The sequence below is a fragment of the Chlorocebus sabaeus genome, chromosome 22, assembly GCF_047675955.1.
Source record: "Chlorocebus sabaeus isolate Y175 chromosome 22, mChlSab1.0.hap1, whole genome shotgun sequence".
NCBI classification, from domain to species: Eukaryota; Metazoa; Chordata; class Mammalia; order Primates; family Cercopithecidae; genus Chlorocebus; species Chlorocebus sabaeus.
This window is the reverse complement of record NC_132925.1, coordinates 48,503,993-48,526,479: the sequence shown is the minus strand read 5'-3', so window position 1 is coordinate 48,526,479 and position 22,487 is coordinate 48,503,993. Positions and strand designations below refer to the sequence as shown.

The 22,487-nt window shown below is 51.3% G+C and overlaps 1 protein-coding gene across 2 annotated transcripts in view; it reads left to right on the top strand.

The window, feature by feature from the left end:
• The window catches only part of RAB43 (RAB43, member RAS oncogene family), a 38,694-nt gene extending 16,611 nt beyond the window's left edge, over positions 1-22,083 (top strand). The window contains exons 2-3 of one of the 2 annotated variants that reach the window (XM_007985407.3): positions 15,209-15,392; positions 18,378-22,083. In XM_007985407.3, the coding sequence (XP_007983598.1) occupies positions 15,209-15,392; positions 18,378-18,628 (435 nt within the window). In that variant the 3' untranslated portion in view covers positions 18,629-22,083. Of the gene's footprint in view, positions 1-15,208; positions 15,393-17,140; positions 18,329-18,377 lie in introns of those variants that run through there. The other variant, XM_073009815.1, reaches the window with a different exon arrangement.
• Positions 22,084-22,487: the final 404 nt, after the last annotated feature.

The following is a 22,487-nucleotide window of genomic DNA, read 5'->3' as shown; positions in this document are numbered from 1 at the left end:
CCACCGCGCCCGACTACATGCAACTTTTTAATTTTTAATTTTTATTTTATTTTGTGTGGTTTTTTTTTTTTTTTTTTTTTTTTGAGATGGAGTAGCAGTCTGTCGCCCAGGCTGGAGTGCAGTGGCACGATCTCAGCTCACTGCAAGCTCTGCCTCCTGGGTTCACAACATTCTCCTACCTCAGCCTCCCAAGTAGCTGGGACTACAGGCACCTACCACCACACCCAGCAAATTTTTTTGTATTTTTAGTAAAGATGGAGTTTCACCGTGTTAGCCAGGATGGTCTCGATCTCCTGACCTCGTGATCCACCCGCCTCGGCCTCCCAAAGTGCTGGGATTACAGGCATGAGCCACCATACCCAGCCAAATGACATTGATTTTTAAAAATTAATTTATAGATGAGTATACGCCATGATTTTTTGTTGTTGTTGTTGTTAGAGTCACCTTCTAGTTTTTTCTCATAGTTTCCTTATGTTGTCTTTTCACTTGTTTCTTTATTCCTTATATTTCCTGTAAGCTGGAAGTGTGAGGACTCAATGAGCCTCAAGTTAAACCATTCTGGCAAGAATGTATCCTAGGGGATGTTGTAGGCTTCATCCTGCAGCACGGGAGGCAGCCCCTGGTGCCAAGTTCCCCACTAGTAATGGGGCCTGTTCGATCACCTGGTTAGGGTGGTGTTTACCAGCTTTCTCCATTTCTGTTGATTTCTAAAGATTTCTCTGTTCTTTTGACTTGTGTTTCTTGATCACTTAAGAGCCACAGCCTTCCATCTGGAGCACCAGACAAGTTGAAATGGGGCTAAAAGGGAAGAACCCTTGAAACCTGGAAGGTGGTGCTCTGTCGAGTTTAGTTATGGTTGTTGGCTGGGAATTACCCATCTAATACCCTGTATGTAAATTACATAGCATGGTGACTTGTGCATGGTTTATTTGTTCATTCATTCCTTAGGTACCTGCTCTCTCCCAGGCACTGTTCTAGGCACCAGAGAGAGAAAGGTAAATAAGAGGCAGTCTCTGTTTGGGGACTCACCTCTGGTGGAGAAAATATATGTAGACAGATAATTAGCTTACAATGCTATTAATGCTGTGGCTGTGGTAACTGAGACTTCTGAAGCAAGAGTTGGACTGCATGGCCTGACAAGTACTCATCTTTCACCTCCACATGTTGTGGCAACAGCCGGCCAAACATGGACAGTCAGGGCTGTTCCTGGAAGGCAGGGCCATGTGGCTGCCGTGGCTGTCCTAGGGAGGTGTGCTGAGTTCTGCGGAGCTTGGTGGGGGGCTTTAATCCACACTTCTCAGGGCCACAGAGGCGTGAAAAGGAGGGAGGCCCTGGAAGATTCGTGAGAGATTCCTAGGGAAGTGAGATGGGCAGGGCTTTGAATGCTGTGGCCGCCTCTGTGCAGAACTGTGGCCTTGGGAGGGAGGAGTGTGTTGTTTGTCCAAGCTGCGTGCAGCTGGAGAATGGGGGCAGATGAGAGCATGGCAAGTATGAGGGCCAGCCTGGTGGCACTGGCAGGTCGTGGGCCTGGGGGCCATAGGCAGTGAAATGGCCAACTGTGCCTGGGAGCCCGGGGAGGAGGGTTTGCTCTAGAGAGTTGATGAGGCAACCGAATGGTGTGGAGGGTGAGGGTGATGGACACGTGAGGCCAGACTGGGATATCGCTGATGACCAAAGTAGTAGGAAACTGGAGGGATGGCTTGAGGGTTGGCGTTGTTCAGTGTGGGCCACAGGACATCTGAATCCCTTGTGCCTGGGCCCTTGCAGCTGAGGAATTTGGGGAAAAGAGGTGTGGGGTTTATGGGAATTCTTGTGGAGGCTGTGAGGGCTCCAGGAGGCTGTCTACCAAGGACACTGGCGCTTGCAGCCCTGACTCTGAGGATGCTGTCAATGCTTGCTGAAAGCCCTTCCTGATGGGCCTCCTGGCTGAGCGGTGCCCACTGCAAGCTCCTGCATGCTGCCTTGGTTTCCTCATTACCAAATGTTTCCCTGGTGCCGCAAGGAGCCTGCAAGCAAGCAAGGTGTTTGGGTGGCAGCAGGCTAGTCGTAGATGCCCTTAGCTTCCTGCGAGGAAGAGGAATACCTGGAAGAGGTGGCACTTGGCAAGCAGAAGAGGCAGGACTTGTTGGCCAGAGGCCAGGATCGTTTCCCACAGTGCACCTTTTTCCCATCCAAGCTGTTCAGGAAAGGGTTTGATTCCTACAGGAGGTGCCAGTGGCAGTGAGATTTCTTGGAAGCAGTTTCTATGTGCTTGTGGAGGAGCCATGTCCACAGTAACGGACACCAGGCTTCAGAGTCAGACCTCTGCTGATGCTTCATTCCTGTGACCCCTCAGACATAAGGAATAATGAGACCGACCTTCTAGGGTTGTCACGGGATGAAATGGCCTGACACACACGGAGCACTGACAGACAGTGCCAGGCGCCCACAGAACTCTGCCTTCTGACTTTCAGGGCCTCTGGCCTCTTGCTTTCACCAGCTCTACAAAACATGGTGGGTTACTGTGCTTCCTGGGTGACTGGGGAGGAAACTCGAACTGCGAGAAGCAGAAGGGGCCGTCACTCATCTCGTGCTGGTGGAGCACAGGAACAGGAACACATCCTGGATTTTTCTTCACTCAGCGTTGCCACCAAGCCTCCCAAGGAGAGCTGCATTTTAACAAGAGACAAAGCAAGCCATTTCTCATGCTGGGCCTTGAGGCACTCATGTTTAAGAGGCGGGAGGAATTTTGGGCATGAGAGTCTGTCCTGGTCCTCTACTCCCCTACTGCAGAGGAGAATTTGTGCCCCCTGACACCAGACTGCATGCATTGCAGTCTGCTCTGCCTGCCACCAGCCTGTGTTGCTGGTACAGCCTGGTCTTACCTTTCTTGTCCTCACTTTGGTCTCTCTCCACCTGTCTGGCCAGATGGTGGCAGGCTGTGTCCTTAGCCGGTTAATATGCTAGAGATTTTGCTGTCTTACCATGGCACTTCACAGTGCTTCACTCCCTGGCTTGTGACCTGCTTGTGAGCCCAGGGCCAAACCCTTCCCTGGAGGACCGCAGCACGTGGGAGGAGGGACAGTGGCAGTCAGGAGCTGGCATGGCCCACAAACTCCATCTCCTGGTTTGACTCGCCACATCCCAAGACACAATGAAAAATAGCTCAGGAACTTGTATTTGGGTCAATCTGACCAGTTTTCAGAGTTTGTCTTGAGAACTAACTTTTCCAAGGTCCTTCTCTAATATGAAGAAGCAAGGAACTTCCCACTGCCTGCTTCGTTACTCAGGAGAAAGTCTCGTCAAATAAAACCTTCCTGTTTCCGTTGGGAGGGACAGATGCTGGACACAGTTCCCAGAACCGAACTTCAGTGGTGCTTTTAACCTAGTAGGCAGGATTGATTTCCCACTGGGGCACATCTGAACTTACTCAGTGGGAACGTGAACCAGGAATTCCTGGAAAGCAGCTTTCAGCCCCACTGCACGGGCCTGACTACCGGGACCTGACCACAGTGGACTGCTGATGTGTTGAGGCCCTTCTCTGCAGGCACTGTGCAAGTATTGATGGTGTCAAGAGGAATAAGACAGGGTCTTTCTCCTTAGGGAATCCATTCCTGGTGGCAAGAGATGGACATAGGAACCAGGAGCCAAGCAGTAGCCCGAGGTCAGTTTCCACTACAAAGCCCGCTTTTTGTTTGTTTTTTTAATGTTAACTTTTTTTTTTTTTTTTGAGATGGAGTTTCACTCTTGTTGCCCAGGCTAGAGTGCAATGGCGTGGCCTCGGCTCACTGCATCCTCTGCCTCACTGCATCCTCTGCCTCACTGCATCCTCCACCTCCCGGGTTCAAGTGATTCTCCTGCCTCAGCCTCCTGGATGCGATTATAGGCACCCACCACCATGCACAGCTAATTTTTGTATTTTTAGTAGAGACAGCGTTTCACCATGTTGGCCAGGCTGCTCTCGAACTCTTGACCTCAGGTGATTCGCCTGCCTTCCCTCCCAAAGTGCTGGGAGTACAGGCATGAGCCACTGCGCCTAGCCCCGTTTTTTTGTGTTTTTTGTTTGTTTGTTTGTTTTTTGAGATGGAGTTTCACTCTGTTGCCCAGGCTGGAGTGCAGTGGCACGATCTCGGCTCACTGCAACCTCCACCTCCCAGGTTCAAGCAGTTCTCGTGCTTCAGCCTCCCAAGTAACCAGGATGACAGACATGTACCGTCTTGCCCAGCTAATTTTTGTATTTTTAGTAGAGACAAGGTTTCGTCACGTTGGCCAGGCTGGTCTTGAACTGCTGGCCTGAGGTAATTTGCCCACCTCAGCCTCCCAAAGTGAGCCACCACACCTGGCCTAAAGCCTGTTTTGTTTGGCCAGCAGAAGGGTTGTTGCCTGGTTTGTTACTATTGAACTTGTTTTAGATAGCATATCCTTTTCTGATTGCCAGCAGGTCCCACCAGTCCTGTCTTCTTACTGCCTTACTCCTCATCTGGCCCCAAAGCCCAATAGTGTGGGACATTTGACTTAGATGGATAACCCACTCTGTGATGTGTATTGTTGTAGGGGCAAGAGTAAAGAGTTATGGGAACATGAAGGAAAGAAGAGTTAATTCTGCTCAGGGTTGGGCCATGGCCCATGGTGTCAGGGAAAATCAGAGACTTTTGAACTGGGGTCCTGACGGGTAGGTGGGAGTGCACCAAAAGGTTAAGATGAATACAGTTTATCCCAGAAAAGATAACAGTGAGAACAGCACTGCTTTGTCATGAGTGTGGAGACTCAGAGGGTAGTATAAGCTGGGAGTTATGTTTGGAGGTTAGAAAAGGAAAGAAGCCTCATCCCTCACCCAACACGTGCTTCCCCACTGAGGCAGTGATTGGCAGGACTGAGCCCTTCTGTCACTAAGGTGACCAGGAATGAAACCCTTGCAGCCTTGAAATCCCCACCCCATATGAAACTTACCTGCCAATCCTTGCTGAGTGGGAGAGGAGGGGGAGTGCTGCTTTTCTGAGCGTACATACTCTGGTAGCCCTTTTCTTTCCTAATTAGGCCTTACCCATACCCTCTGGGTCCAGCAGATGCTTCTGGACTTCACCCTTCCGTGAAGGTCAATTATAAGACAAGCCTACTGGGAAAAGTTCAAATAGTTGGTGATGTGCTAGGTGAGAGGGCTTGGAGCTTATTCACAGTTTAGAGTCCCTGTTAGCTGGTCAGGTTAGTGGCTGGTCAGGGGAGTGTGCAGGAGGAGGGCTTGGGGGTGGGGAGTAGAGAAAGTGGAGTTCCCATTCTCAACTTGGCAGATGTTTTCAGTGGTTTAAGGCCATTTATGTCCTCTGGGCAGTGAGAAACACTCTTAGCCATAACAGTGTGCATCTCATTCAACTGGCAGTGTGAAAGGCTTCCGAGGCAAAATGGTCCTCAGTACTCATTCCTCCAGATTATGTTTCTGTCGGGCACCTTCTACATGCCAGGCACTGTGCTAGGTGCTGTGCAGATTGCAGAAAACTAGACTGATGTGGCCTGTGCCGTTGTGGAACTCATGAGGCAGAGAGAGTAAACATTTAAAAAGTGTGTGTGTGCATGTCAGGCAGTGACATGCGCTAAAGAAAAATAAATTGGGGTTGGGACAGGATGGGACTGCTCTTTTAAGAAAGGCCTCTTGGTCAGGTGTGGTGGCTCACGCCTGTAATCTCAGCGCGTTGGGAGGCCAAGGCGGGCAGATCACCAAGGTCAGGAGTTCAAGACCAGCCTGGTAAACATGGTGAAACCCTGTCTCTACTAAAAATATAAGAATTAGCCAGGCATGGTGGCAAACACCTGTAATCCCAGCTACTTGGGAGGCTGAGGCAGCAGAATCACTTTAACCTGGGAGGCGGAGGTTGCAGCGAGCCCGAGATCGTACCACTGCACTCCAGTCTGGGTGACAAAGTGAGACTTCATCTTAAAAAAAAAAAAAAAAAAAGCATAGATGGGAATGAATGAGGAGGCCAGTCACATGGGCGTCTGGGAGAGCTTTTCAGGCAGGGAACACCAAGGGCAATGTCCTTGATGCAGAGGCCTTGCAATACTCTAGGAATGGCAAGAGGCACATCCTGGGGTTGCTACCCAAGGGTTGAGGGCAGAGGAGTTACAAGATCCTAGCACTGTTTCAGAAGCTGTACTGTGCTGTGTGCCGAAAATGGACTGGGTGAAGTGGTGTGGAGCCAGGCCTGAAGCTGTTTGTGTAGACCCTGGTAAGAGGCTGGAGTGGCAGTAGGGAAGTGGGGATAAGTGGGCAGGAGGAGGGCACAGCTAGGGCAGATGCAGTGGGGACTCAGAGCCCATGTGTCCCTGCTGGTCCCAGCCTCTCCCAAGGCAGAGAGACAGCCAGCCTGGAGTCCAGGACTCTGCGTTGGGTTGCCTTGGCCGAGTCCTGGCACCCCTCAGAGCCTCCCTCTTTCCTCTATAATGTCGGCTCCTGGTCTCTGCCTGCAGGCAGTGGCAAGGACGAGTGAGATGGCCAGGACCCCCACAAGTCCACAGGGTGGGTCTGCTTGCCTTCTGAGACACTGAGCCTAGGCCTGGCCTCTCCAATAGATGGTATGATGGTTCCTGGTTGCTGTGTCTTGTCATCTGCCTGTTTCTCAAATAGCGTAGCTAAAGTGGCAGATCAGAGGCATTCAACTCTCATCCAGCCTCCTTTGGGTGCTGCCTAATGCCAGCTGGCTTGGTTGGGGTGAAGAGGGGTCTGGTCTGGGGAAGGGGCTCTCCAGGCTTGGCTTCTCCCTCCTCTTTTGGAATATAGTAGGCATGGGTGAAGTGATCAAGCTGCCTGTTACACTAAGCCCTCTCTGTGATCCCATGACAGGACTGTTCTCCACCCAGTGACCTGAGTGATTATTATTATTATTTTTCTGAGATGGAGTCTTGCTCTGTCACCCAGGCCTGGAATGCAGTGGTGCGATCTCAGCTCACTGCAAGCTCTGCCTCCCGGGTTCACACCATTCTTCTGCCTCAGCCTCCTGACTAACTGGGACTACAGACGACTGCCAGCACGCCCAGCTAATTTTTTGTATTTATAGTAGAGACGGGGTTTCACTGTGTTAGCCAGCACGGTCTCGATCTCCTGACCTCGTGATCCACCCGTCTCGGCCTCCCAAAGTGCTAGGATTACAGGCATGAGCCACTGCGCCTGGCCATGATATTTTAAAAACAAACCAGAGCACATCTTGTCTTAGTCCGGGCTTCCCCTTTGGAGACTGGCCTGGGGAACGAGGCAAGGCTTAGATAGAGCTGCATCTTTCAGTTAGCTGCCACGGGCAGTGGTCTTGACCCTGGGGACTTTGCAAGGTGCATGAGGAATGTGTCTCACAGTGGTCCCTCTGAGAGGTGGGAGAGGAGAACTTTATCCCTGTTTCCCGTTAGTCACGGGTGATCCCTAGGGTGGGGAGGCCCCTCTCTTCTGGGTCATGGAGGCATGAGCACACAGTGGTTTCTGACAGGACTCCCTGGCCAGACTCAGAGATGCTCCCAGGCAGGGAGTGAGGGGTGCGATGCGGGCAGGCCTTTGTGTGTGTGCAAAGCTGGTTGTTGCAGCTGTGGCTGGAGTGCAGGGTGCACTGATAAGATATGTGAGTGGGAGAAAAGAGGAGACTGGCTCATATTTCCCTGCCTGAGACAATCTCCAGTGACTTCACATTACAAGAAAAACGAAATCCACAATCTTGACTTTGGCATGCAAGATCCTATATGCTGTGGCTCTGGCCCATGTCTCTGAACATGTCTCCTCCCGGTTTCCTTCTTCACGTCCATCTGGCCACACTGACCTTTCTATGTCTCTAGCACAGTAAGCATCCTCCTGCCTCAGAGCCTTCGCCTTTTCCCCCACCTAAACACCGTCCCTGTGGTTGGCTCTTCATCACTCAGGCCTCAGCTCAGACAGTTTCTCAGATCGTCAAGTAGGCTGGCACCCACCCCTGAGGCTCTCTCCTTGACTTTCACGTTCTGTAGCATGCTCATGATCACCTTTTAAAAGGATCTGTGGCACATTCTGTCTCCTCTTACTAGAATGGAGCTGGTTTTGCTCCATTCCCTGCTATATCCCCAGTTATCAGAGCAGAGACTGGGACAAGGCAGGAGCTCAGCACATGTTGAATGAAAAATGAACGACTCATGTACACAGCCCAATATCTTTTTCTTTTGGTACTTTATATATTCTCATTTGCGTTAAAGTTCCTTTGTGTATATTAAAAATGTTTGCCACAAAATTATAATAGCTCAGTAAATATTGTTAAACGGATGCATTTATCAGCACCTTCTCCATGTTAGCACTTGGGCACAAGGGTTTGGTCATTTGACTCTGACAGCGCCTTTTTGTATGGATGAAAAACAGAATGGCCGGCACGGTGGCTCACGCCTGCAATCCCAGCACTTTGGGAAGCCGAGGTGGGCGGATCACCTGAGGTCAGGAGTTCGAGACCAGCCAAGCCAACATGGCAAAACCCCATTTCTACTAAAAATACAAAAATTAGCCGGGTGTGGTGGCACACGCCTATAATCCCAGCTACTCGGGAGGCTGAGGCAGGAGAATTGCTTCAACCTGGGAGACGGAAGTTGCAGTGAGCAGAGATCACGCTACTGCACTCCAGCCTGGGTGACAGAACAAGACTCATCTCAAAAAAAAAAAAAGAGGCCGGGCGCGGTGGCTCAAGCCTGTAATCCCAGCACTTTGGGAGGCCGAGACGGGCGGATCACGAGGTCAAGAGATCGAGACCATCCTGGTTAACACGGTGAAACCCCGTCTCTACTAAAAAATACAAAAAACTAGCCGGGCGAGGTGGCGGGCGCCTGTAGTCCCAGCTACTCGGGAGGCTGAGGCCGGAGAATGGCGTGAACCCGGGAGGTGGAGCTTGCAGTGAGCTGAGATCCGGCCACTGCACTCCAGCCTGGGCAACAGAGCTACACTCCGCCTCAAAAAAAAAAAAGAAAAAGAAAAACAGAATGAAGTTTTAGCCTAGAGACACAAAGCTGGTGACAGAGCATCAGGTAATGAGCTCAAGCTTGTTGGCCCCAGAGTACCACCGCTGCCCTGTTTCCTTCCCTTCCTCTTATTTGGGGGAATAGGATGGGAATACTACCAGCCATGGGAAGGGTCTACTTTCCCAAAATATCTTCTCCATTACTGCCCACAGTTCACCAGCTGGTTGGCCTACATGCCTTAATCAGTAGTTATTTTGTTGGTTTTTCATATAGTTTTTATTTTAAGCAAACTTACACTTGCGTATGGGTTGAGGAGTCATTTGGTTCTACAAGGATTGATAGCAGAAGGTTTTAGGATACTGCCAACCCCCTGCCCTAGAGCAGCCACTTCCACCTCTTCTTTTGAAATAGGGTCTCGGTCTGTTGCTCAGGCTGGAGTGCGGTGGTACCATCTGGCATTTCTTGCAGGGCAGCTTTATTCCTCTCTACTTCCATTTATCTGAAAATGTCTTGATTTTACTGTCTTATGAGGGAAAATTTTGTTTTACAAGGACTTCAGCATTGGGTTTTTTCTTTCTGCATTTGTTTTTTTCTTTTTAGCACTTCTCAGCATTGTCTTCTAGCCTCCATTATTCTGAGAAGTGATTATTTGTCATTTGTATTGTTGTTCCCATGTGTGGAATATGTCTTTTATCAGACCGTTTTTTTGTATTTCCCCTTTTTTCTTGTTTTCTGTCAGTCTGACTGTGATCTGCTTTGGTGTATTTTGTATTTTTTCTGCTTGGGGTTTGCTGAGCTTCTTGGATCTTTAAGCCAGGTGTGTTTCATCAGATTTGGAGATTTTTCAGCCACTAACATTAGTTCTTTGAGTATTTTTCCCGCATTATCACTATCTTTTCCTGGAACTGCAATTATGTGAGTATGAGACAGTTTGGTATTATTTCACATATCCTTGCGATTTTATTCATTTTCTTCCATTTTTTCCCCCTTCCTCATATTAACTCTTTATTGATTTTTCTTCAGGTTCACTGATTTTTTTTTTCCTGCCATCTGTAATCTGCTATTAAGCTCATCCAGTGAATTTTCCACTTATTATAATTTTTTTTTTTTTTTTTTTTTTTTTTTTTTTTTGTGATGGAGTCTCGCTCTGTTGCCCAGGCAGGAGTGCAGTGGCATGATCTCGGCTCACTGCAAGCTCTGGCCTCCCGGGTTCATGCCATTCTCCTGCCTCAGCCTCCCAAGTAGCTGGGACCACAGGCACCCGCCACCATGCCCGGCTAATTTTTTGTATTTTTAGTAGAGACGGGGTTTCACTGTGTTAGCCAGGATGGTTTCGATCTCCTGACCTTGTGATCCGCCCGCCTCGGCCTCCCAAAGTGCTGGGATTACAGGCATGAGCCACTGCACCCAGCCTCACTTATTATAATTTTTAGTTCTAGAATTTCCACTCATTTAAAAATTAAGTTTAGGCCAGGTGCAGTGGCTCACGCCTGTAATCCCAGCACTTTGGGAGGCCAAGGCGAGCGGATCACCTGAGGTCGGGAGTTTGAGACCAGCCTGACCAACATGGAGAAACCCCGTTTCTACCAAAAATACAACATTAGCCAGGTGTGATGGCACATGCCCAGAATCCCAGCTACTCAGGAGACTGAGGCAGGAGAATCACTTGAACCCAGGAGGAGGAGGTGGCGGTGAGCCGAGACCGTGCCATTGCACTCTAGCCTGGGCAACAGAGTAAAACTCCGTCTCAAAACAAAAATTAAGGCCGAGAGCTGTGGCTCACGCCTGTAATCCCAGCACTTTGGGACACTGAGGTGGGTGGATCACGAGGTCAGGAGATCGAGACCACCCTGGCTAACACAGTGAAGCCTCGTCTCTACTAAAAATACAAAAAATTAGCCAGGTGTGGTGGTGGACACCTGTAGTCCCAGCTACTTGGGAGGCTGAGGCAGGAGAATGGCATGAACCCAGGAAGCAGAGGTTGCAGTGGGCCAAGACCGCGCCACTGCACTCCAGCCTGGGCAACAGAGCAAGACTGCATCTCAAAAAAAAAAAAAAATTAAGTTTAACATCTATATTTTTGTTTTAGACAGTCTTGCTCTGTTATCCAGGCTGGAGTACAGTAGTGTGATCTGGGCTCACTGCAACCTCTGCCTCCAAGGTTCAAGGGATTCTCGTGCCTCAGCCTCCCAAGTAGCTGGGATTACAGGAGCATACCACAATGCCTAGCTAATTTTTGTATTTTTAGTAGAGATGGAGTTTTACCATGTTGGCCAGGCTGGTCTTCAACTCCTGACCTCAGGTGATCCACCTGCCTTGGCCTCCCAAAGTGCTGGGATTATGGACGTGAAGCACTGCACCCAGCCAGTAATTTTAATGATAATAAATAGTTTAATAAAACATTTTTTAATGTTTTAAGAAATAATTTTCATTTATTTCCTTAAATCCCCTATTAGTCCACTCATTATGATGATATTTTTCTTTAATTATTTAAACATACTTTCCTTGTAATTTTCTGAACATATTTAAAATCAGTGCTTTAAAGTCTCCCTACTAAATGCAATATCTGGGCCATTTTGGCATCAGTGTCAGTAGATTGCTTTCTCCCTATCTGTGGTTCATATTTTCCTATTTCTTTACATGTTTAGCAATTTTCTTTTCTTTTTTTTTTTTTTTTTTTTGAGACAGAGTCTCGCTCTGTTGCCCAGGCTGGAGTGCAGTGGCTGGATCTCAGCTCACTGCAAGCTCCGCCTCCCGGGTTTACGCCATTCTCCTGCCTCAGCCTCCCGAGTAGCTGGGACTACAGGCGCCCACCACCTCGCCTGGCTAGTTTTTTGTATTTTTTAGTAGAGATGGGGTTTCACCGTGTTAGCCAAGATGGTCTTGATCTCCTGACCTCGTGATCCGCCCGTCTCGGCCTCCCAAAGTGCTGGGATTACAGGGTTGAGCCACCGCACCCGGCCCGCAATTTTCAATAGTATATGGGAATTGTGGTTGATAACTTAACGAGACTCTGGATTCTGTTATCTTCTTTAGAAGAGTGTTGATTCTTGTCCTAGTAGTCAGTTCAGTTACTGGCTGATCACCATGAAGTTGTTTGTTTAGGCTTTTTTTGTTGTTGTTGTTAGGGTGGATATGTGGAAAGACTAAGGTGTTTCTGAGCCTCTCTAATGTGGCAGAACTCAACCTCCAAACCCAAGGCTTATGTTGGTTAGGGCAGGTCTATGGAGGCCTTTCTTTAGGCATGGTCCTCACCCATAGTGACATTCTGATATCTCAGCTTATATATGGGGCACTGATGAGACACTAATGGGGCCTCTTCACTGTGTCTGGCTTGGAACTTCAGCATCCCCTGGCACTCCTGAACCTCTATCTCTGGTCTGTTCTCAACTCTGGAAGGGGCACTCTCTGGTCAAGAGCTCACTGGGACACCTCACATAGACTTTTGGGCTCCCCCTACATATGTCTTCTCATTTCATCACATAATCTGCTCCAGACCCTGATCTCTGCCTCCTTAGCTCAGTGGGACCACTGTGCTCTGCTTGGATTCTGGGCCCATGGTCAGGAAACTCCCAGGTAGAGCGTCACGATGATCACGAGGTGTCTTTCATGAGTTTTTCCTCTTTTAGGGGTTATGGTCTCATGCTGCTTGTTGTCTACATTCCGAAAACGACAGCCTCATATATTTTCTCCAGTCCTGTGGTGTGTGTGGAGGGAGGGCTACTCTGCCACCATTGATGCTGCCATGGTTGGAAGCTGCTCCAGGAGCCCTCTGACCGGCTCCAGGTTGGCTGATGTCTAGGCTGCTGCTCAGGTATTATCCTGGGATCTATCTATCTTTCCATCATCCTGGCATCTCCCTTTGCCCCCCTTTCAGTTGAACTTTCTGTTTTCTGGATCCCACATTTTCTTATTTTTTGTTGACTTATTTAGGTAGAGGAACTTTCAGTCACTCCCTGAGGAAGGGTGGCAGGAACGTGAATTTTTCGAGGACTGTATGTCTGGGAATGCCTTTATTAAACCTCACACTTGACTACTGGTTGGTTGGGTAGAGAATTCTAGGTTGGAAATAATTTTTCTCCTCATTTTAAGGCATTGTTTCATTGGCTATCTAATGCCAGCCACATGGGTCTTTTGTATTCTTTCTTCTTGCCTGTTGTTCTGGAATTTCCGCCCATGGATGCAGTGTGGTCTGCTCTGCTCCATTGTGTGTGTGTGCCTGGTGGGCCCCAGTCAATTCTGGATACTTTTCTTGAAATACTTGATTTCCTTTCCTTGATTTTATTGTTCTCTTTTTCTGAAGCTCTGATTATCCTGCTCTCCAAGCCTGGTTCTTAATTTTCTTTTTTGTTTTTGAGACGGTCTCACTCACTCTGTCATCCAGGCTGGTGTGCAGTGGCGCCGTCTCGGCTTACTGGAACCTCTGACTCCCACGTTCAAGCAGTTCTCCTGCCTCAGCCTTCCCGAGCTGGGATTGCAGGCGTGCACCACCACACTCGGTTAACTTTTTTATTTTTAGTAGAGACGGGGTTTCACCATGTTGGCCAGGCTGGTCTTGAACTCTTGATCTCAGGTGATCCTTCTGCCTCTGCCTCCCAAACTGCTGGGATTACAGGCGTGAGCCACCGCGCCTGGCTCACAATTTTATTTTCTTTCTTTTCCGTTTCTTGGTATTTTTTCTCTACTTTGGAGGGATTTCTTCAACTTTGTCTTCCAACCCTGATCTTACATTTTTCATGTATGTTATCATATTTTTAATTGAGCTCTTTTTCCTTTCTGAATGCCCCTCGCCAAAAAAGATAGTATTCTTTTCTTATTCCATGAGTCTTTCTCTATTTCTGAAACACTGATGATTGTTTGAGGACTTTGCCTCTGTGTTGTTTCTTCTGTGTTGCATTTTTGCTGTTGTTTGGCTGATGTCTTTCATGTTATGTGTGGAGATGAGTTATCTCCACACCAGAGGTTATCTGGATCCCAGACTTGTGTTGTGCACACATAAACCTTGCACGTCACCCCATGTTGCCATGCGTGAGCTGCTAGACGCATGAACTATGGAACATAGGCCTGGTTTTCTTGGAGCCATTTACTGAGGAGTAAATGGGACAACTCAGAAAAAAGGGGTCGTATTTGGCACATTGTGACCCAGAGCTTTCACTCTCAGACTTCTCTGTGTTGGGGCTGGGGAAATGGTGGTCACCTCCACAGTGCCAGGGACAGAGGCCCTGCCTTCAGGAACTGTCTGGGCCTCTGTGGCCTTTCCCCACCCCAGACAGACCTTGAGAGGAAGGCTTTTCTCATATACCTTGAGAACTAGGTAAAGAGACACCCCGAGTGTTTGTGCCTACAAAGGGGGCTGATGGACCTGCAGCTCGGCATACGCCACAAGCTGGGTGTCTGTCTTCAGAGAGCCACGAAAACCTGTGATTGGTGGGGCAGAGAAGGCACAGCCGATCTCTGAGGCATTTGGTCACCGAGAGCCCTGGCATATGCACCTTGGCTGGTGATCTCTGATCACCACAGACCTCTGCCCCTGCCCGGCCTGGTATCCATCCTGCCAGACTCTGCTTCTAAAAGATGCTAGGGAAGCTCCTCCCGCCCACGGGCACCTCTCCTCCACAGCCCACGTCTGGTGGGAGGTGGGGCAGAGTAGGTGTTAAATGAAGACATGGGTGGAAAAAGCCCCCAAGCTCCTTGCTTTGGCCAAGCTGGGTCAGCTGATGGGAACTGCCTTGTACTCAAAGGCCCCATGGGAGGACTCTGCCCATTGCCACCACCAGTCACCTTTCCCACAGCCCTCATCACCAGGCTGTAGAGTCCTGAGGGAACCCTAATGCTGGAGGAGCCTCACACATAGCTGGGTACATGATGCTCTTGCAGGGGAGGGGACCTGGCCTTGTGCGCTGCTGGCCGCGCAGTACACCTGGAGCCAGCTTTCCAGCCGCTGGCCGCTTGAGCACTGGTGGTTCTGTGTTCCCAGCAGTGGGCCCAGTGCTGAGGGGAGAGGGGCACACCGAGGGGCACACAGAGGACCTGGGCCAGCTCAGAGTATGCCCCTTCCTCCACTATTCCCCGAGGACCCTGGAGGGCCAGGACGGGCTGCTCACCTTCCCTTTGCTTCCCCAGTTTTCCAACAAGGTTGAGCCACTGAGTTGCTTTCTAAGGGCTCAGAAGGCCTCCTAGCCCAGTGGAACCACAGCTCTGGGTGTGGGTCTGTGGGGTCACTCTGCCTGTTGCCATGTTCAGCCTGTGCCACTGGGTTCACTGAGGAACCCTATTTCTTTAGCTGCAGATCTGGGACACGGCTGGCCAGGAGCGGTTCCGCACCATCACCCAGAGCTACTACCGCAGTGCCAATGGGGCCATCCTCGCCTATGACATCACCAAGAGGAGCTCCTTCCTGTCAGTGCCTCACTGGATAGAGGATGTGAGGAAGTACGCGGGCTCCAACATTGTGCAGCTGCTGATTGGTGAGTTGGGGGTTCCTCGGGACCACAAATCCCATCACTCTGCCTGTCCCTGCCTCCCTCTGCTTTTTAAACACAGGGTAACCCTGAGTCCAGAGGGAGTCCCAGCCAGAGTTTGAGCCATGGTTTTGCAAATCCTGATCCCGCTAATCACTTAGAAAGTTATATTCAAGGCTGGGCGCGGTGGCTCACGCCTGTAATCCCAGCGCTTTGGGAGGCCAAGGCAGGTGGATCACAAAGTCAGGAGATCAAGACCATCCTGACTAACATGGTGAAACCCCGTCTCAACTAAAAAATTAGCCGCGCGTGGTGGCGGGTGCCTGTAGTCCCAGCTACTGGGGAGGCTGAGGCAGGAGAATGGCGTGAACCTGGGAGGCGGAGCTTGCAGTGAGCTGAGATAGCGCCACTGCACTCCAGCGTGGGCGACAGAGCAAGACTCTGTCTCAAAAAGAAAAAAAAAAAAGAAAGTTATATTCAACATTGGAATTAGAGGAAAGAAGAAAGGGAGCTGAAGTTTGCTCTGCAGTTCTTCACATGTGTCAAGGTTTAGCTCTTGTACCCTGGCTTCTCCTCATTTGACAGGGCCTGGGGCGAGGCTCAGAAAAGTGGAGTGATTTATCCGGGTCCACTGTGAGCATACACATGTAGGCTTTGAGTTTGCTTCTGCTGACCTCAAGCTTCTGACTTTCTCTGTTATGCCACACACAGAGCAGGGACACCTGATGGTTTCCGTGCCTCAGAATCCCACAGAAGGCTTCTTCAAGTGCAGCTGCAGGGCCTCACCTCCAGAGCATCTGATCCAGGCGGGCTAGTTGGGGCCCATGAATGTGTATTTCTAACAGATTCGCAGGTGACACCCACCTTGCTGGTCTAAGGACCCCACTTTGAGAACTACTGCTGTGAAGGATGCTGTTTACCTTTGTTTTCCTTCTATACAGCCTTCCCAGACCTGGACTGGAGAAGTTCTTTAGCTCTTACGTTATCCCTGGGGTCCTTACCACAACAGGTTGATAGAATCTCACTCAGTGACCCAGGGTGGAGTGCCGTGGTGTGATCTTGGTTCTGCAAGATCTGCAAAGCCACTGCAACCTCTCTCCCTGGTTCAAGCGGTTCTCCTGCTTCAGCCTCCCGAGTAGCTGGGCCAACAGGTTGATTCTTCTGACTCAGATGTACAGACAGGGCCTGGACCTGACTCTAGCTGGGAAGAGGGTGGTGCCTGGTTCCATGTGACCTGCCTTCCATAGCCTGTTCAGACTGGGACATGGAGCGCTTGGCAGGAACAGAGTTTTCCCCACCTGGCCTAACCATTTCCCTGCCTTTTTTTTTTGCCAGGGGTGGGGGACGGAGTCTCGCTTTGATGCCAGGCTGGAGTGCAGTGGCATGATCTTGGCTCACTGCAACTTCCACCTCCCGGGTTCAAGCGATTCTCCTGCCTCAGCCTCCTGAGTAGCTGGGACTACAGGCGTGCACCACCACACCTGGCTACCAATTCCCTTTTATCCAGGACATTTCTGAAAAACATTCCTGCCTGGCATGGAAATTTTATATTTTTAGTAGAGATGGGGTTTCACCATGTTAACCATGATGGTCTCGATCTCCTGACCTCATGATCCACCCGCCTCTGCCTCCCAAAGTGCTGGGATTACAGGTGTGAGCTGCCATGCCTGGCCTATAGAACATTTTATACAGCTATGAAAATAGTATTTTTTGTATTTATTTATACATACATATATACATACATATATTTTTAGAGATGCAGTCCTGCTATGTTGCCCAGGGTGATCTTGAACTCCTGGCCTCAAGCAATCCTCCTGCCTCAGCCTCCAAGTAGTTGGAATTACAGGTGTCAGCCACTATATCTGGCTTGGAATAGAATAATAATGAGCCCCCAGGTACCCATTACCCTGCTTCAGCAATCAGCAACTCAAGTCCAGCCTCCTCTCATCTATACAGTGTCACCTCCCCTCCCTCATGTTGAGACAAATTCACATCAAACCATTTCACCTGGCAGTATTCCAGCATGAACCTACAAAATATGTAAACACTTAAAAAAAACCAGCAATATTATTTTCTCATCTAAAAATACTGACATTTCGTTAATAATATTCAGTCTGTATTCAGATTGATAATTGCTCATAAAATTCATAGGTGTTTTATTTTTTCCAGTTTGTTGAGATCAGGATCCAAATAAGTTTCACACTTTGAAATTGGTTGCTATATCAATTAAGGTTGTCAAGGAAATTTTAGATCTTTATAGACTCCTTTTTTGCTTTGAGACGGAGTTTTGGTCTTATTGCCCAGGCTGGAGTACAGTGGCGCAACCTCGGCTCACTGCAACCTCCATCTGCCCGGTTCAAGAGATTCCCATGCCTCAGGCACCCGAGTAGCTGGGATTACAGGCCGTCGCCACCATGCCTGGCTAATTTTTTCTATTTTTTTTAAGTAGAGAAGGGGTTTCATCTTGTTGGCCAGACTGGTCTTGAACTTCCAACCTCAGGTGATCCACCCACCTCAGCCTTCCCAAATGCTGGGATCACAGGCGTGAGCCACTGCCCCCGGCCCAGACTCTTTTTTTTTTGTCTTCCTTATAACCACATATACAAAACTGAAACTTTTAAAAAGTTATTCTAGAAATTGGGTTAAGGAACAATTTAACAACTTATTTGGAACATAATGAAGTCATCTCATACCTTCTAGGAGGAGCTGGGTAAATTGAGATGGGGTCTCACTGTGTTGCCCAGGCTGGTCTTGAATTCTTGGGCTCAAGCAATCCCCCTGCCTTAGCTTCCCAAAGTGTTGGGATTACAGGCGTAAGCCACTGCACCCGGCCTAAAAACGGTTTTTTAAAGAAAGGTAGATGACCGTGCCAGGGTGTCCATTTGTAGTGGTGGAGGGGAGTGGCATGGGGCTGCCAGCATGGCCCTCCCAGGTGGGACTGGGCTTGCCCAGCCCTCATGGCCTCATGCTGCCCCTGGCTTTCCTCTGCAGGGAACAAGTCAGACCTCAGCGAGCTTCGGGAGGTCTCCTTGGCCGAGGCACAGAGCCTGGCTGAGCACTATGACATCTTGTGTGCCATTGAGACGTCTGCCAAGGACTCGAGCAACGTGGAGGAGGCCTTCCTGAGGGTGGCCACGGAGCTCATCATGCGGCACGGGGGCCCGCTGTTCAGCGAGAAGAGCCCCGACCACATCCAGCTGAACAGCAAGGACATTGGAGAAGGCTGGGGCTGCGGGTGCTGACCGGGGGCCGGGCCAGCAAGCTGGGGGCTCCCCACCTCCTTGCTCTTCCCGGCCTGCCAAGCCCAGCCCTCCAGAGCCAGCCCTCCTGGGCACCGGCGACTAGAGCAGCCGGGTGAAGCTCTGGAGCTCTGCATCCTGTGGCCTGGCTGCAGGATGGAGGCTCTCCTTGAGGAAGGGGAAGCAGGATACCCTCACGGGCTACCCTGCCAGCCAGCAGCTGGCCCTCCACAGTCTTCACATTCCAGGACTGGCCTGAACCAGCCGGTGTGGGCCACAATAGGAGGGGCTGGTGGTCCTCCCTGTCCCACGCCTGGTGGCTCTGACTGTTTCCTCTCATGGGTTTGCTTAACCTGTGGCAGCAGGTTGCTGCTTTCCAGGGATGTGCCCAGTGCCCTGGGTTCTTCTGGTCATTCTGGGGCTCTGCGCAGAGCAGCAGAGCAGCAGAGCAAGAGCCATGAGACCCACAGACTCAGTGTCTGAGCGCAGCTCCAGGGAAGCCCCAGCCCCTTCCAGGTGGGGAACCTGCTTCCTGCCTTCACTGCCCCCCGCAGCACTCATAGACGTCTCCCTGGGGCCTAGCTCACTGCCTCATCAGGACTTCTGAGTTTTCTGGCTTTCCGTGTAGCTTCTCATTTTCATCGGCACAGCATGGGGTCACGGCCCAAAGCTAGGTGGGGACTCTCTGCTGGCTCGGGGCCCAGTGTTTTGCCACTCAGGTTGCAAAATTAGTGAATCCTTCAGTGCCAGCACTCAAAAGTTTGGCGGGTGGGGGAATGAGATGGGAAAGTGGACATTTAAGTTCCAAGTAGAAGCTTGCATGCTTGCATCCTTGAGGCTCAGGGATGAGAGGGCACCGCAAGGCACCCAGCCTTACCCCACAAGCAGAAATCCTGCCAGCTGAGTGTGGGTCCTAGTCTAGTTTATAGAATCGAGTCTCCCAGACAAGAAAGGAGAGGGGCTGGCGGTCCTTATCCTGGCCCATTTTATTCCCTGGGCCCTTAACTGCCTCATCCTGAGCTGGGCGCCAAGGTTAGAAGGCAAAAGTGGGGTGGGGGGATCTGGGAAGCAGCATTGTCCTCTGGGCCTGTGGCTCAGTGACATGAGAGCCAGGGCTAGGACTGAAGGGGCCAGGTGATCTTCCCTAGCCAATCCCAGTCCGTCTGTATCAGCCCAGCTGTGTCTCACAGCCTCATTAGCAGGGGTGCCCCCAGAAATAAGCAGCTCTTGGACCCACGAGCAGGGCTGCATCGGGGCGTGGTCTAGCTCCCAGGCCAGGCCAGGCAGGGCTCAGTGTAGTCCCTGGGCCAGTGAGAGGCCTCTCCCATGCCTCCCTGCCCTCTGCACTAAAGGGCAAGAGTAGGCCTTACAGCAGTGCCACGGTGACCCAAGAGGCAGGGTTGGGGCCCTGACGGGTTCCCCCTCTGAGACTGAGACAAGCAAGGGCTTGATGGTGGTGGTGGAGCCAGCATCTCACCTGCCAGGCTTCCTTTTGGGCAGGGAGGCTACCTGTGGAATGCTGAGCCTGGTTCTGCAAGGGAGGAAGGCTGCCAGGAGCTGGGCGGCTGGCACCTGCACCGAGGGGAGTCTGGGTGCATCAGATTGGGGGACACCAGAGGCGAGGCTGCCTGGCTTCCTTCCTCAGCAGCTTTGCTTGTGGCAGGGACGAGAGTGGAACTGAGTGGGGTCTGGGTTCTACCCCTGTACCTCCACTGCAGTGCCTGGGCTCTGCTTGCAGGGCAGACAGAGCCTGGCACTGAGGGGTGCCCTCAGACCCCACTGGGACTGGATATGTCATGGGCAGTGCCTTCCTCCAGCCCCACAACCTTTCTGCTGGGGCTGATGTTTCTGGGGTCACATGGTCAGGAGGGGCTGAGCTGGTCTTTCACCGCAGGCCCACACTGGAAGAGAAGTCGCATGAAGCCTATCCTTGCAGAGCCCCTCTGTTTTGGGGGGAACGGAGCATGCATGGGGTCTTGGGAGCAAAGGCCTGGGACTCCCTGTCTGAATTTCAGCCCCAGTTCCAGGGCAAGTCCCAGCCAACCAAGCATAGTTCCTGGTACTGCCCACCACCACCCACTGCCCACCTCTGAAAAGCCCAGCTCTCCTACTCTGCTTCCAGGCCAGGGTCTCACAGGTGGGGCTGTTACCTTCCTCAGGGCTTAGGGAGGGAGGGAGGGAGGACGTGGACAGGGCTCTCCACCCTGGCTCTTTCACAGGGATGGTAGCTGACCGGTGATGGGTTCATTTGTCACCTTGGGACTGTGAGCCACCTCCATTTCTCACCCGCCAGGCAGGACAACCTCACTCCAAGGGCTTGGCCTGGAAAGGCAAGCGCACCTGGGACTCCGCGTTCCTTCCCCTGCTGCCACTGTGCCCCCGTCCCTCCACCCCAGAAGCCCTGACCTCTCATTTGGGCACCTTGCTGTCCTCTAGGCTTCTCTGCCCAGGTCACCCCGTGGCAGGCCTGGGCCCTCAGGATGTTTCAAAGGCCCCACAGCTTGCCTGGCACCCTGTCCCTGGAGCACCTCTGTCCTGTCTGGGCCAACCTGGTCTCCCTGCCCCATGCCCTCCCCTGGCTGTTACCAACCTGCCCTTTTATTCATGCCATTTGGGGTCACAGATGGCCTAGCTGGACACAGCTCCTGGAACTGGCCCCACCCTGGGGCCTTGCCCCTAATACCCCTTGGCAGGAGGAACCCACCCCATAGTCGAGGTTCCCCTACCCCTGGGTCCTGGGCTGAAGCCATTTCCTACCCAGAAGCATTCCCACCCTCTCTCAGGCACAAAAGTCGGTCAGGGGCTCAGGGCCTGTACCTGGGGTTGCAGGGGCTCCTGCCCCGCTGTATCCCCCCGGGAGGGGGCCCCACTGCCCTTCCGGTCCTTAAAACGGCTGGGAGAGAAAATGGGGAAGTGTGTGAGACAAAACAAAACCGGCTTGTTTCCTCCCCTTGGCAGGCTAAGCTCTCCCGGCAGCCCAGGCTCTGGGGCGGGAGAACAGTGTCATCTCTTCCTTTGTTGATAAATTGCCAAAGAGTGGGAGCAGGTTGGGTCAGGGGCCGGAGTGCAGGGGAAGGGGCAAGGGTGGAGGTGACTGTTGGGGAAAGCAGAGGGAGGTGGGCTGAGGCCTGGGTGGGGCCAGTGTGATGCTGGCTTAAGGAGCTGGAGGGTTCCTAATACACATTGCATTCAGTTTATCTTCCCTAAGAGGCTGTTGGAGTTGGGGCCTCCTCCAGCAGGGACCCTCTGACCCCTGCAGGGCCTGGACTTGGAGTGAACAGGGCTTCAGGCAGCCCAAGTATTCTATTTGCATTTGGTAATTTTTCATGTCACCTATTTATGAATATATAAATCTTTATACCAAATCTATTTTTTAAAACATGGAAAAGTTGCCTTTATGGAAACTTGGCAGAGCCAGTGTACACATTCCTAAACCATTAAACAGATTTCTATAACAAGCCACTGCGCCTAGGACTGGTTCTGTCATCTTTGAGCCCAGAGGCAGTCCAGGTGGCCATGTACCTCAACTAGTCTCCAGGCCCGGGGTGGCAGACATGCTGCCCCTTGCCAGTCTGCTGCCCAGAGTCCTGCGAGACCTTCCCTCTGTCCCTAAACCCCTAGGGGACCCCCTGAGCAAGAAGCAGTCGTTGCCTGAGGGGCAGAGGAAGCTTGGGCTGGGTCCCTTCTCTGCCAGGGACACCCCAGGTTCCTCCCATTGGGCTTGTGTTGGAGAGGGCTCTTTGATGATTGGCAGGGCACCCTCACCCTGACCTCCCCATGAGGGAAGCATCACTATGAGGAGTCCCTTGCCTGGCCCTTGTAGCCACATTGATCCCACGATGGCAGGAACAACCCACCCCAT